Source organism: Trichechus manatus, unplaced genomic scaffold, assembly GCF_000243295.1.
Source record: "Trichechus manatus latirostris isolate Lorelei unplaced genomic scaffold, TriManLat1.0 scaffold00042, whole genome shotgun sequence".
Classification (NCBI taxonomy): Eukaryota; Metazoa; Chordata; class Mammalia; order Sirenia; family Trichechidae; genus Trichechus; species Trichechus manatus.
In genome coordinates this window covers 3420888-3436198 of record NW_004443978.1, presented here as the reverse complement: position 1 = coordinate 3436198, position 15311 = coordinate 3420888, and the positions used below count along the sequence as shown (strand labels likewise).

The following is a 15311-nucleotide window of genomic DNA, read 5'->3' as shown; positions in this document are numbered from 1 at the left end:
CCCGCTTATCCTTGCCGCCTATACAGGGACTGTGTTACCAGGGCTGGAAAACCATATACCTGCTTATCCTTGCCGCCTATACAGGGACTGTGTTACCAGGGCTAGAAAACTATGTCTTAAGTCACCGTGGTGGCTCTTCTCTCTGTTAGGAAACACTGATTCCGAGAAGAGAAAATTAAATGATAAACTAATTTTGAATGATCAGTAACATCTCAGAGAATTCCTCGGTTAGAATGGCCTCTTCTACCATTTATCTTTTAAAATTTGCTTTCCTTATCCTTAAGTTGTCATCGATCCACTCCACGACCCTAAACCAGTGGCCTGAATCTTGCTCTGTAACAGGACAAGCCAGCCTGCACCATCCCTGCACAGCAGCCTCCTCCTCCCATAGAACTTCAGGCTCAAGTGGCTAGGAGGCTTGGCCCTTCTCTAGGGCCTCTGCCATCCTGTGCTCACAGCTGTAAAATACACACTGCCAAAACAGGTAAGTGGCACGCTGGTGCGGGAAGGAGGGTGTCAGGCTTGGGAGCTCTTCACCTAACCACCACGTCACAGAATCTTTCAGGATCCACTCCTTCCTCAACTTTCCAAGTGATTTTTAGAGCCTAAAGGATTCAAGCAAGATTCCTTGCTGGGAGCAGCAGGCAGGATGAGAATGTGAGGTCTGCACAGTGATGATGTAAATTTAGTAGAAAACATCAACAGACTAACTAGGGTTTTCTCATAAACCCTCAGTACCTGCAAAACAGTTACAGCACTCTGCATTTCGATCAAGCAATTGAGGTTTTAATACAGTCAAACTAATATTCAAATGGATACTCACAGAGCTTAGAAAATATTAATGCCTGTTGCCTTACACTTATTTGGAACAAGTTCAAGGAAAGAAAGGCATTCTTGGTTTGTATAAATTTAGCTAGGAAAGACTAGTCAAAATATTACTCATAATTTCCACTTTATTTACTGTACAGGTTCACATAAAACATACATATTCTTTCTGCTAAGGTAGATTTACTGTTACATGGTTAGTTTTCATAATATAATCCTCTGTCCGAGGGCACGAGGGAGGGGACACCAGCAGTGACCGAGTCAGTACTTCACAAGGCAGGAAACCTGCTAGTAGTCACAGCTCACACCACCGGTGGGCAGGTTACAGGTGACATGCTATGCTGCCAAGCCCTCAACAGAAGTCAGAAAGTCGGCATCTGGACAGTTTAAATGCACAATACGGAGGAAACAGTAACTGCACAGGGCCAGTGCATACGCTTTGGTTATAGTGACACCACACACGGTCACAACTGTGCAAAAGTACTGTTTTCACATCATTAAATAAGGAAAGAACACAAAGAATACGAGCTATAAAAATGTTGCCACAGAAAGCAAACCTCTCCTGTAATAAATTTTAACTACGGACTAACCCCAGATTTATTAAAATACAAGAACTCTCAAACATAACCATCGCTTTGTTCATAAATAACAATTCTACATATCTTGAAAACCTAACTGGTAGGCATTTTGAAAGAAACATGGTACTATCTTATGTCAGGGGAACGAACAGTTGAAACAGTAAGTGTATACACTGTTACTTGGCTTTTTTTCTCTCATCTTCCAGAAGGTCTGTTCTAGCCGTTGCAATTATTTTTATTATTTTCATGCAAAACATTAAAAATAAAAATTCTTAACCCAGGCTCTGATCCCAGTGTTTATTTCAGTCAATACAAAGAGTGCCTGACTAACAAAAGTTTACAAATACTATTTTTAAAAGCCATACCTCTTCTTTAGACAGGCGTCTGCTAGGGGATCACAATGAAAGGTAAACAGAATTGCCTTAAAAGAGGCAATTTTACTTTAGTTGTCAGACCAGAAGATTCTTTTAACAAGCGGAAAGAAACTTTGCAACCTCAATGAAACAAGCACACTGGCTGGCTAGTGTTTAAATGCTCTCCAAATGGAACAGACTTGAAACAGAAGAAAGAAGCTACAAACCACTCCCAAATTTCCAATTCGCAAATTTGGCTGGTTGTAGAATATATCAGGAATAGCAACAAGAAGCCACTTTTTTCTCTGACGTTTTTCTTAAGGGAGTCCAACAGGCAATGGAGTAGCAACTGGGCTCCGTTCCAAATTCTACCTTAAGCGATGACCAACTTTCTTCCACTTTCGTTAAGAAGGAACTCCAGCGATCACCTCAGGGTCCAGACCAGTATCCATGCCTTCTGGTCTACATGCTCCACCCAACCCAACACTATGACATCACGGAGCTCTCTGCTCCACCAGACCACCCTGGGCTAGGCACCACCATAGGAACGCCAGAGTCTCACAAGGCATCACGTGATGCAGAACCCCCACAATCTGGCCTCAGCTCACTCTTTTCAACTGCATTTCCTGCCCCTTTCTCCTTTGCCCTAGACTGACCAAGTCACACCTCCCACCCCAAACCTTTCCTGGCTCTGCCCCCTGGTCTGGGCACACTTGCTCTACCTCTGTACAACACAATCCTACCCAGTCAAGGTGCATCCCAAAACGAAAACACCATTCAAATACTGGTTATTATCTGACATAACATGGGCAATTTCATTACCTGTCATGAATGACAGCACCACAATTTAGAAAGAACCATGGGTTATGTCTGGTAACAAGACCACCTCTATAGTATCTGCCAGCGCATAGCATGAATGGGTAGGATCAAATTCATGAATCAAGAGAGCATATATTATTTAAATCAAAATAAACAGGACAGAGTCAAAACACACAAGATAAAATAATTCAATCAGCTAAGAGAAAAATCATGTCTCTTAGAAGGAAGTTGGGGTTCTTGCCCAACTGGGCATATAGTAAACTCAGTACCAGATTCACCCCCACCTAACCATCAGGTTAAATGAACGGATACAATTCTTTACATACATTCTCAAACTTCAGCACAGATAATCTACCCAGCCCTGACCAAGTGTAAATGACCATGGTACAGAAAATACTGTATGTCAATGTGGGAAAGTGTGTGAAAATGAAAACCAGGAAAAAGTAGGTGTCAATTCAAACATCTTTATGTGCATATAAAGAAGGGATTTCAACCCAACTAAAAGGAAGAAAGTATATAAAGGAACAAGGAAAATTAGTCTCTCATAGAGTCAGTCAGATCCACCTCATCCACACACACAAGCAAACACTGCCAGGAAGCCCCGGTCCTCACAGTGTGGGTGATGCCAACAGACCCAGGCTGTTCTTCATTCTTGCCATACATATGTTAGCATACAAAACAATACAAAAAGCATTGGAACTTTTCACTAGCACCATCAAAATAGTCACAGGATACGAAAAATAGGAACAATTTCTAATAAAGAAAGTTATAAACTCATTTCTAACAACTGTCCTAACTAAACACAGACATTTAGAGAATACACCCAGATGCAAATGTATAGAGAATATGCAAAGCACATATTAAACCAACTAGATTGGGTACTCAAGTCCAAGAAAAAGAACCTAAAAACATGGCAAAACTAAAGACAGGCTCTGCAAATAACCAAATAACAGGAATAAGTCATGAAGTACTTCTCAGAAAACTGGGGCTCTGACAAGCATGAATCACGCGTCACACTCACAATCACCATCATACAGACACGGTGAGTTTAAATCATACACAGATCGTTTGGCTCATATGCAACAAAATTAAGTCATTAAGTGGGCATCCCATAAAGAACACTTTGCCCTAAGACAAAAATGAAGAGGAGTTAGCTGCATGCCACAAAGACACAAACATTTCATTTGAGGTCTCCGTCTCCTTCTCCATCCCCCTGGATGGATTTTTTGATACGAAGCAACATAGTAGTAAGCCACTGATCCAAGCGAGATATTGAGTCAAATTCCTTTACCTAGTTTAAAGGGGAGATGAATAGGAATTATTCCATGGAAATACAATCCTAACACAAAACAACAATACCCCCAAGTTCTTCTAACATTTACAACGATAATTCACCAATTTTCTTTAGAAATTGTTCATTCTAGTTTATACCTTCTTCGTTAAAAACTGTTTTTCATTATTCTGTGATTATTTTGATGGTGCCAACGACAAGCTCCAGTGCTTTGTGCAAGGAGAAAATTCCGAACAGCCTTTATTACTAGAAGAAGAGTGCATTTAATGTGACAAATAAAATTAGACTCTGTAATAAGAATTAGAAGGGAACATGGAAAATTAAGATTGCTCTAATATTCATCTAACATGAAAAAACTTGCTAAATCAGGATTTGTGGAAACAAAATTCTTCTAACACATTTCAATGCATTACCAAGGAATAAAATTTCAGTAGGATGAAAATGGTCTGGTGGCCAAAGTTAAACAGGAAAACATTCCTTTGTTTATACATCACTTCAAAGCCATGATTACCATATTAATGGAAGAAACCATGAAAATGTGCTTAGTTCTAAATATAAGATGGCAAAAAATGGGAAAACAGAAAAATGATGAGTGTAAAGAAAAAACCTTCCATTTATTTTATGCCAAGAAAACAGCAAACTCTCACTTCTGAATTTTTGTATTTTAAATAGTATTTTAACGACATTTACTTTACACTTATTTATGGATCAGATTATTTTCAAAAGAAAACATTAAAATAGTCCATTACAACAATATAAGGTGTTTGCTCTTGAGCTAGCCTCACAGCCAAAATACAGTTTGGAACTTAAGTCAAGAAACAATGCTCAATACAACTGGGGTTCCAGCAGTCTAACAGCTAATAGAACTGTCCAATTTTAAAGATTTATAGGATCTATAAAAAATGACATTTGGAAAATACAACTCAGGTGTGCTAGAATAATGTTCAGCTAAATATTCAGAATTTAAAAAATGAAAAGGAAAAGAAGCTTTTGTAATTTAAACTTTCAAAGAATGTACTACAGCCCCAACGCATAACTTACTGCTTCCGTGTAAGCTTCACTGTTCTGTTCTTCATGAGCTTCTAGAAGCTTCTGTAGAATAAAAATAGGGGAAAAATCAGTTTGGTAGGCTGAAAAGTCCCATCTGTGAACACAGAAACAGCTTTCGTATCACATTAACTGATGTTGCCAAATACCTCACAAAATTGGGGAAATACTCAAATACAAGTCAAGAATTACCCAAGTCAGCAGCTTTTGTAGTAACATTTCCAAATTGCCTGTTTCAGAACACACTCCCTGACTCTAGTGGCATGCGAAGACTCATAAAGCAAAAGCAAAAACTACCAGGTCCCGTCAACTAGCAGACTTCATACAACTAAAATTTCACTTAATTCCCAACCTGCCTAGGTATTATTACCTGACAGTAAAGGCTTTTTTTCCAAAGTCCCAAACTTACTTACTTTTAATAATTTACATTCTCTTGAATCAGTAAATGCTGGAAACATTTCCTCATATTTCTCAAGAGCAAGCTAGGAGAAAAAAGCAGCTCATTAACATCAGACTTACAAAAGCAGGAAATAAAGCCTTTAATATTAACTTCAATTAGATTTATCTATATTTAAATGTTTAAGAAGTATGCTGCTAAACTTAACATTAACACATGAAACCTATTTATTTTGAATTTTAAAGTTCAACTACGAGCAAATTTCTAAATCAATTTTTCTATGTTGCTGTAGAGAAGTCAATGTGAACCTAATCTAGTTCTTAGAAACTCACAGACCAGGTGTCTCTGTTTTCATCCATTAAATGGGGATGCTCTTCCTTAACAGCTGTCTAAATTGCGAAATCACAAATAAATAAAATTGAGACCATTGCTAGAGGTTAGAGGGAAGAACGCTGCTTCCCTCGGTGACTTTAATTCTGCTCTTCTAACTCCAAACAGATACTGACAACACCAACGCTGTCAAAGTCTTGTCTCTTGTCTTCCAGCTTTCACTTTGCTCTTCAACTTCTCCCCACATCCTCATTTCAATCCCAAATCCCCAAAAACGAGAGCAGCTGAGGAAATAACCTGACTCACTAGTCAGAGTGAACACAATGAAGTGGGAAACATCTCTGTTCTTTCAGTTTTCTGCTGTGATTTAAAATTTTATTAAGTCCTTCACTTTTAAGTCAAGATTATACACAATCTGCAATACCTTGGTCACATGTTTAAAGTCTGTCAAAAGACACTCATTCTCTTGCCAAGTATGGTTCTGAAATGGTCTATATCTGGTCATGAAAACATTCAAATCCAAGGTCTGTACACTAAATACAGTCTGGTCTTCTTGAGCAATTAAAACAAACCAAAACCACAACAAGAAGCAAAGAAACCGCTCCCCAGCTCCAGGAGAGCACACGGGTAGGTCTAAGCAGGAAAAGGTCTAAAAATGATCTAATTAGACTCTACACTCCTGACACATACATACGAGAGCAGGTCCAGAAAAACATGCCCTTAAGCACTGTGATGATTTTTTTTTTTTTAAGGTCAGGGGGCTTATACAACATTCATTAAGGAAATACGTATGTTCTGGGACCTACCACATGCCAGGCACTTTCTAGCTGTGGAAGATATCACAGTGACCACCAGAAAAGCTCTGGCCTCACAGACCCCATGCTATGATGAGGTAGAGATGGGGCAAACAGACACACAGACACATGGCTCAATGTCAGGCTGACATGGGCTGTGAGAAAACATGTAGGACCCTACATGGGAGAGTGTGTGAGAGAGTGACAGCTAATGAAGTGGGACACTTTTCCCAAGAACAAGTGTGGGTGCAGGGGCAAGGCAGGGAAGGGAAAGCCTCAGGAGAAGATGGTATCTGAGCAGAAACCTAACGAGAGTGAGGGAACAGGCCACAGGAAGATGTGAGGAGAACCTTCCAGGTAAGACTAGAAGGCAACAGGTGCAAAGACTGAGTTGGAAACGGACTTGGCCTGAGAAACAGAAAGCAGGCTCAGGTGACTAGAGCACAGTGAGCAAGAGAAAGTTGTGGGCCAGGAAGTCAGGTCAAGGAATTATGACTTTATTCCAAGTGCAATGGGCGAGGAGAAGGGAAAGGGCGTGATACGATTTAAAAGCACCACTCTGGCTGCTGAGTGGAGAACCAGTATTAGGGTGAGGCAAGAATGGAAGAAAGGCACCCAGTCCAAAGCCAGTGCCTACTTAAGTGTGCTACCAGGACCTTTAAGCCAGTCAGGGCTGGTGCAAATTTTTAAAATAGAGGCATAGTCTGCATAACTTGTAACTACAAGTTGCTGTCGAGTCAATTTCAACTCACGGTGGCCCCCATGTGGGAGAATATTTACAATCCAGTAAGGACACCACAGCCACTTCTTTTATATTAAACACCTGAAGGGGATTTTGGAGCAAAGCTATAAACTCAAGTGAGCAATTTCTTCCAATGAATGTGGTTTATTTTGGTAGGAAATAAATAATTTGTTTTCTGATTTGATTTAAAAAAAAAAAAAAAACCCCAAAGATGTTAGTCTACTCTTATTATTTCTTCCTTAGCCCCTAAATTTCTTTAAAGTAAATTTGCCAAAGGAAACTTGGTGACCAGGGAACTTCACGTGCACAATTTCAGCAACCATTACAAGATTACAGCTGGGAAACACATCACAGAATTACTATTTTTAACGTACCTAGTTTAGTCTTGCTACATCCGAAAACTAGCCCCAAAGGACTCCTTACCTTTGCATTTAACTCATCTACTATGAAGTGGCAGAGGGCTGCTTTAAAGAAGTAATCCTTTGCACTGTACTTCAACAAAGGATTGTCCATAGTGTTCGCCCCAACCTAGGTACGGAAAGCAGAGTTCAATTAAAACAGGGTTTGCTTTCTTACCTTTAGCAAATTTATTTTCCTCTTTTGCCATTTAGGAAACACTTATGTATTTTATATTAGTTTAGCTACCAAATATATTCTTTTAACACAGTAGCATGTACTAGAAAATTTTACTAGATTAGAAACATTATTACATACATTTCCACCAAGTGCTGATGTGTTAAAAATGACTCAGAGAACTCCTGCTTTCAGGAAGATGGAATAGATACACTTTTCTCTATTCCTCCTGCTAAGTACAACTAAAAGCCATGGTAAGTTTATAAAAAACAAACATTAGAAGACTCGGCAAGGTGGAGAAAATAAGGTAGACCAGCAGGGGCCTGTGACCTGAGGGATAACACAGTGGCGAGTTCCCTGGGTTTTCTTTTTGCCTCAAGTATCCTAGACTTGGAAATGAAGAAGCTAGCAACCCAGAAATGCCAGTGGGCACACATAAAAAAAAGAAAGCAGACAAAAGCTTGCCATCTCTAGCCGAAGGACCAAGAAAGAGGCAGTCTAGCAAGACAAAAAACTTTGACAATAACTGTTCTACTCCAGCCAAACACCACAGGAGAACGGTGGCCCACTACTACCTCCATCAGCATAGGCTGAAGAGGGAGCCTAGGTAGCAACCCTTCCGAGGCTGGAAGGAGCCCAATAACCTTGCCAGGGTGATGTCAGAGACGGCCCTATAAAATCAGAAGCCAAGACTCCCATCCCTGCCAATTAATAATAAGCCCTGCCCCCCACCCCGTGAACCAATGGAGACTACACAGGCACCTGGATTCACCCTCCACCTCCCAGCTGGGGTGGTGTCAGAAGTAGGTCACTGTCACAACTGCCTAGTGATGAGGACAACTCCATCATGGTGTTGGTGGAGACAAGGTGGGGAGCTGGAATGTCCACCCCTGCCCAGTAATAATGAGGGCCTCCCCTCCTCAGAGGACAATGGTGGCTGTAGAAGACAACCTGGACTTCTACCTCCACCTGGAAGTAATGAGACGAAACCCCTCTCCTTCCCCTGATGGAGCATGTCAAGAATACCAGCTGAAAGAGAAGGTTTAATTCAGATCCAAATTTTATAATGTGAATGTGTCCAGTTTTCAATAGAAAATCACTCATCATACCAAAAACAAGGAAGATTTCAAACTGAATGAAAAAGACAATAGATAACAACACCGATGACAGGAACGTTAAGACTGTCTAACAAGTATTTTAAAGGAGCCATCATAAAAATACTTTAACAATTAGGAAAACACTTGGACCTAATGAAAAAACAGAAAGCATCAAAACAAAGTCACAGAAAAGAAACAGAAGACATAAAGAACCAAATGGAAATTTTAGAACTGAAAAATTCAGTAACTGCCATATAAAGTGGATGAGCTCAACATCAGAAAGAAGGGGACAGAGGAAAGATTAGTGAATCAGATGATCGAACAACAGAAATTACCTAATCTGAACAACATAGCAAAGACAGACTGAAAAAGAAAAAAGAAAAAAAAAAAGAATAACACACCAGGTATCTGTGGAATTATAAAACAAGGTCTAACATTTGTGTCACCTAAGTCCTAGAAGGAGAGGAGAAAGAAAGTGGGGCTGAAAAAGTACTCCAAGAAATAATGGCTGAAAACTTGCCAAATATGATAAAAACATAAACCTACAGACTCAAAAAGTGTAGTGAAACCCAAACAGAATAAAGAACTCTATACCAAGCAACATTATAATTAAACTTCTGAAAACTTGATACAAAGAAAAAATTTTTTTTAAATAACCAGAGAAAAGTAACACCTTACCTATATTGGAAAAACAATTCAGATGACAGCATATTTCTCATCAGAACCCACAGAAACCATAAGTGGCACTACATTTTTCAACTATTAAAGGGCCATCAACTTAGAATCATATGTCCAGGAAAAAAATGCTTCAGGAACGAAGAAGAAACCAAGACATCCCCAGAAGAAGAAAAACTATGAGAATATGTCACCAGCAGACCTACACTGAAGAACAGATAAAGGAAATTCTCTAAACAGAAAGGAAATAAAAGAAGCAATTTTGGAATATTAGGGAGAAAGAACTGGGTAAGCAAAAACATGGGTACGTACAATAAGCTTTCTTTCTCAAATTTTTGAAACTATGTTCGATGGATGAAGCAAAAATTCTAACACTGACTGATGGGATTCTAAATTTATGTAGAGGAAATCTTTAAAGACAAATATATTATGAATGGGAAGGTAAATGGATATAAAGTGAGGTAAGATTTCTATATTCTACTCGAACTGATAAAATGACACCACTAGACTATGGTAAGTTATGTATATGTAATGTAATATGTAGAGAAGCCACAAAAAAAGATATGCAAAGAGATACACTCAAAAACACTATTAAAAAAACCCAAACCCGATGCTGTCAAGTCAATTCCGACTCATAGAGACCCTACAGGACAGAGGAGAACTGCCCTTTATGGTTTCCAAGGCTGTAAATCTTTCCAGAAGCACACTGCCCCATGTTTCTCCTACAAGTGTGACTGATGGGTTCATACTGCTGATCTTTCAGTTACAGGAGCAGAGTGATCAACCACTGCGGCACCGGAGCTACTTTAAAAACACTACAGATAAATCTGAAAGGGAAATTAGATTAAAAATTCTATTTAAAATAGCACCTAAAAGAATAAAATACCTAGGAATAAATCTAACCAGGGACATGTAGGACTTATGCAATGAAACCTATAAAACACTGCTGAAAGAGATTAAAGAAGACTTAAATAAATGGAAAGATGTTCCATGTTCATCAGCTGGAAGACTTAATATTGTGTTAAGATGTCAATGCTATCCAAAGCAACCTATGGATTCAATGCAATTCTGATCAAAATTCCATTAGCCTTATTTACAGAAACAGAAAAACCAATTCTCAACTTTATATGGAATGTTTAAAGAGAAGAACAAAGTAGAGGGACTCACACTTCCTCATTTTAAAACACATTATACAGTTACAGTAATCAAAACAGCCTGCTATTGTATAATAATAGACACACAGACCAACTGAATAGAATTGAGAGTTCAGAAATAAATCCACACAACTATGGTCAACTGATTTTTGACAAGGGTGCCAAGTCCATTCAATGGTGAAAGAAGAGTCTCTTCAATAAAGGTGCTGGTAAAACTGAACCTCCACACGCAGAAAAATGAAACAGGATCCACACTTCACCCGTACACAAAAACAAATTAAAAATGGATTAAGGACCTAAAAGTGCAAACTAAAACCATAAAATACTTAGAAGAAAAAGCAAGGGCAATGCAGTGAGGCCTTTAATAACAAAAGCACAAACAGTAAAAGATAAATAAATAAATGAGATCTCATAAAAATTAAATACTTTTATTCATCAAAAGACTTCACCAAAAAGGGAAAAGCTACCAACTGGGAGAATATCTTCAGAAACCATATATCCGACAAGAACCTAAAAACCAACATATACATAAAAGTTAGACAACTTAACAACAAAAAGACAAATAACCCAATCATAAAACAGGCAAAGGACCTGAACAGACATCTGACCAAAGAGGACATTCAAATGGTCACCAAACACATGAAAAGAAGCTCCACGTCATTAGCCATCAGAGAGATGTAAATCAAAACCACAAGCAGATACCACTTCACTACCACTAGGATGGCTGGTTATGGACTGAATTGTGTCCCCCAAATACATGTGTTGTAAATCTTAACATCTATGTCTGTGGTTACAATCCCATTTGAGAATGGGTTGTCTTTGTTAATGAGACAGGATTAGTGTAGGGTGTGTGTTGAGTCAATCTCTTTTGAGATATAAAAGAGATTAAACAAGCAATTGTGTGAGCAGAGATGAGGAAATAGGGATGCCAAGCCACATGAAGGCTGCCCTGGAGCAGAAGCTCAGAAGAGACAAGGACCTTCCTCCAGAACCCAACAAGAGAGAACGCCTTCCCCTAGAGCCGGCGCTCTGAATTCAGACTTCTAGCCTCCTTCACTGTGAGAAAATAATAAATTTCTGTTTGTTAAAGTCATCCACTTGTGGTATTTGTTACAGCAGCACTAGATAACTAAGACAATGGCTAAGATTAAAAAAAAAAAAAACCCTAAAAATAACAAATGTTGGCGAGGATGTGAGGAAACTGGAACCCTTACTGCTGATAGGAATGCAAAATGGTACAGCTGTTGTGAAAAACAGTGTAGCGGTTCCTCAAAAAACTAAAAATAAAACCACCATATGATCCAGCAATTCCATCCTGGGGATACACCTAAAAGACCTGAAAGCAGAGACTCAAACTGAGACTTTTACACCAATGTTCATTTAGTGCTACTCACAATAGCCAAAAGGTGGAAACAATCTAAACGCCCATCAACAGACGAATGCTTAAACAAAATGTGGTGATTTGTACAATGGACTACTACTCCGCCAGAAGAAATGAAGTCTTGATACATGTTAGAATATGGATGGAGCTAGAAGACATTATGCTGAGTGAAATAAGTCGATAACAAATGGACAAATATTGTATGACCTCACTTATATAAAAAGACAAGAAAAAGCAAATATATAGAGACCCAAGTTCATTAGTGGTTACCAGCAGTGGAAGGGAAGGGAAAAGGGCCATGGGGGTTGTTAATGGTAATGGAAAATTGCATTGATTAATGGTAGGGCTGTACAGACCATTATTATAATTGCTGTCGATAAGTTGTACGTCTGTAAAAAGTTGAACCGGCAAAAGCTGAGTGGTAGATATATCTACAACGACAATAAGAGAATAGCTGCTGAGGCTGCTTAAATACAACCAAACACCTCACAGGATTTAGTTTCTTGGTTTGGAGGTTTAGGGTGATGGTTTCATGGGACATCTCAGTTAACTGGCCTAATAACATGTTTGGTGCTTCTGTTCTACCTCCTAGTTCGCTGTGTAGTGCCCAAGGTCTTAGAAGCCCGCAAGCAGACATCCAAGCACATCAACTGATCTCTAACTGCCTGGAGCAACAGAGGAAGAAGGAGTGTCAGGAATAGAAGGAATGCGTATGGAATGTGTTGGTAATTACCTTCATGAACAACTGCCTCCTTTGCCATGACACCAGAAGAACTGGATGGTGCCTGGCTACCATTACTGAACATTTTGATAAAAGATTCTGTAGAAGAATCCTGATGAAAAGGAGGAAAACGCAGAACAGAATTTCAAACTGTCATGGACTCCAGACTTCCTGGAGCCACGAGGGTCAGATGAACTCCTGAAACTACTGCCCTGAGAGGATCTTTAAACCTTAAACCAAAAATATTCCCGAAGTCTTCTTAAAATCAAGCAATAGTTTAACTAGTAAAAAATGTCTGCTCTGAGTATTGCGCTCTTTTAAGAACTATCTATATGGGTTCAAACTGACAACAGCAACTCAAAAGATTAGATAGGAACCTTAGAGGGGCAGTGAATTTATGTTAATAGGGGAGGAACAACTCAGAAAAGGAAGGTGAGAATGGCTGCACAACTTGAGAAGTGTAATCAATGTCACTAAATGGTACATGTAGAAACTGTTGAATTGGTGTGTATTTTGCTGGTATATTCTCAACCACAAGAACAAAATAAATAAAATTAAAAAAACAAAACACTATAGGTAAGACAAAGTAGAATTCTGAAAAATGTTCAAGTTACCCACAGGAAGACAGAAAAAAAAGAAGCAAAAAACAGCACAAAAAGAAAATAAAATCGCAGCCTTAAGCCTAAACACATGAACAATTACATTACATGTAAATGGTCCAAATACACCAATGAAAACAACTACCAGAGATAGAGGGAGATACTATACAATGATAAAAGATTCAGCCCACCAAGAAGACATACTAATACCAAATGTGTATGCACTAAACAGAGCTAAAAAACAGGTAAAGCAAAACCCGATAGAAATGAAAGGGGAAATATACAAATCCACAATTATAGCTGGAGACTGCAACACCCTCTCAGCAACTGATGGAACAACTAGACAAAAAAAATCAATAAAGATATAGAAAAACTTAACAATGCTATTAACCAATAGGATCTAATTGATATTTATGGAACATTCCACTCAACGATACCAGAATGCACATTCTTTTCATTGAAGTGTCCACGGAACATATGCCAAGACAGACCACATGCCAAGCCATAAAACAAACCTCAACAAATTTATAAGAATTAGAATCATACAGAGTGTGTTCTCTCACCACAATGGAATCAAACTAGAAATCACCAACAGAAAGATAACAACAAAAAAAAAAATCCAAATACTTGGAAATAAGACACTTCTAAATAATCCATGGGTCAAAAAGGAAGTTTCAATGGAAGTGAAAAAACAGTGTTCTGAATTAAATATGAAAATATAACAACAAAATTTGTGAGACATAACCAAAGCAGTGTGACAGGAAAATTTACAGAACTAAAATGCATACATTAACAAAAAAAGAAAAGTCTAAGTCAATAACCTAAATTTCTACCTTAATTACCTAGAATAAGAAGAACAAAATATATCCCAGGAAACAAAAGCAAGGAAATAATAAAGATAACAGCAGAAACCAATGAAACTGACAACAGGAAACAATACAGAAATGCAATGAATTCTACCAAATGTTTATAAAAGAATTAACACCAATACTTCACAAAGTCCCAAAAAAAAAGGAGAGAACAATTCCCAATTCGTTCTATAAATTCAGTACAACCTCGATACCAAAACCAGACAAAGACATCATAAAACCAAAGATCAATATTCCTTACAAATATAGAGGCAAAATCCTCAACAAAATAAGAGAAACCAATTCTAGCAACATAGAAAAAGGATTACACACCATGACTGTCAGTAAAGGATTAGATTAACTCTGCCTAAAGACAGGTCTGGCCTTGCCCTCAGCTCCTGAAGGTAATCCTGTGAGGCTGGAATATTCTGCCTGTTAAGAATGTGTTTGTTTACCTGGGGGCCTTGAGCCACATGGTATTAGCTTGACCTCTGGAAGCAGAGGCGGATTACCCAGTAAGCAAGGTACACAGGGGCTTAATTGCATTTACTTACTCATCTGTAAAGAATAATTTCACAAAGATGTGGTTAAAAAGAAGTAAAATTGTGCACTACTAACTAGTAAGTAAGCACAACTACGCCCATGTGTACCTTGCTTATTGAGTAATCCGTCCCTGTCTGGAGGGGCTGGAGATAAGCTCAGGCATACAGGTAGTCAACAATACCTACGTGACTGAGTTCCAATAAAAACTGGCTATAAGGTTTGGGTGAGCTTCCCTGGTTGGCAATAACTCTGCGTACTGCCACACATGGTTGCTGGGAAAAGTGTAGTTGGCACAACTCCATTGGGAACTCTCCTGGACCCTGCCCTACGTGCTTCTTTCCTTGGCTGATTTTAATCTGTATTGTTTTACTGTAATAAACTGTAACCATGAGTATACTAGCTTTCAGAGAGTTCTGAGTCCTTCTAGCAAAACCTGAGGGTGGTCTTAGGGATGCCTGAATTTATAGTTGGTGTCAGAAGGGTGGTCTTGGGGACACCCAAAATTTGCAATCACCAAGTGGGATTTATCATAAGAATGTAAGGT

At 38.7% G+C, this 15311-nt stretch overlaps 1 protein-coding gene across 5 annotated transcripts in view; it reads right to left on the bottom strand.

The window, feature by feature from the left end:
- Positions 1–490: 490 nt before the first annotated feature.
- NAPB (NSF attachment protein beta) overlaps positions 491–15311 on the bottom strand; it is a 62902-nt gene continuing 48081 nt past the window's right edge. The window contains exons 8-12 of one of the 5 annotated variants that reach the window (XR_002824097.1): positions 7600–7704; positions 5327–5395; positions 4908–4958; positions 4007–4112; positions 3781–3866 (exon numbers count right to left, since the gene is read on the bottom strand). Coding sequence is in view for 3 of the 5 variants with exons in the window: in XM_012555582.2 (XP_012411036.1) it covers positions 3756–3866; positions 4908–4958; positions 5327–5395; positions 7600–7704 (336 nt within the window). In the remaining 2 variants the exon portion in view is untranslated. Of the gene's footprint in view, positions 4959–5326; positions 5396–7599; positions 7705–15311 lie in introns of all 5 variants that reach the window. The other 4 variants (XM_012555582.2, XM_004376414.2, XR_002824096.1 and 1 more) reach the window with 4 other exon arrangements.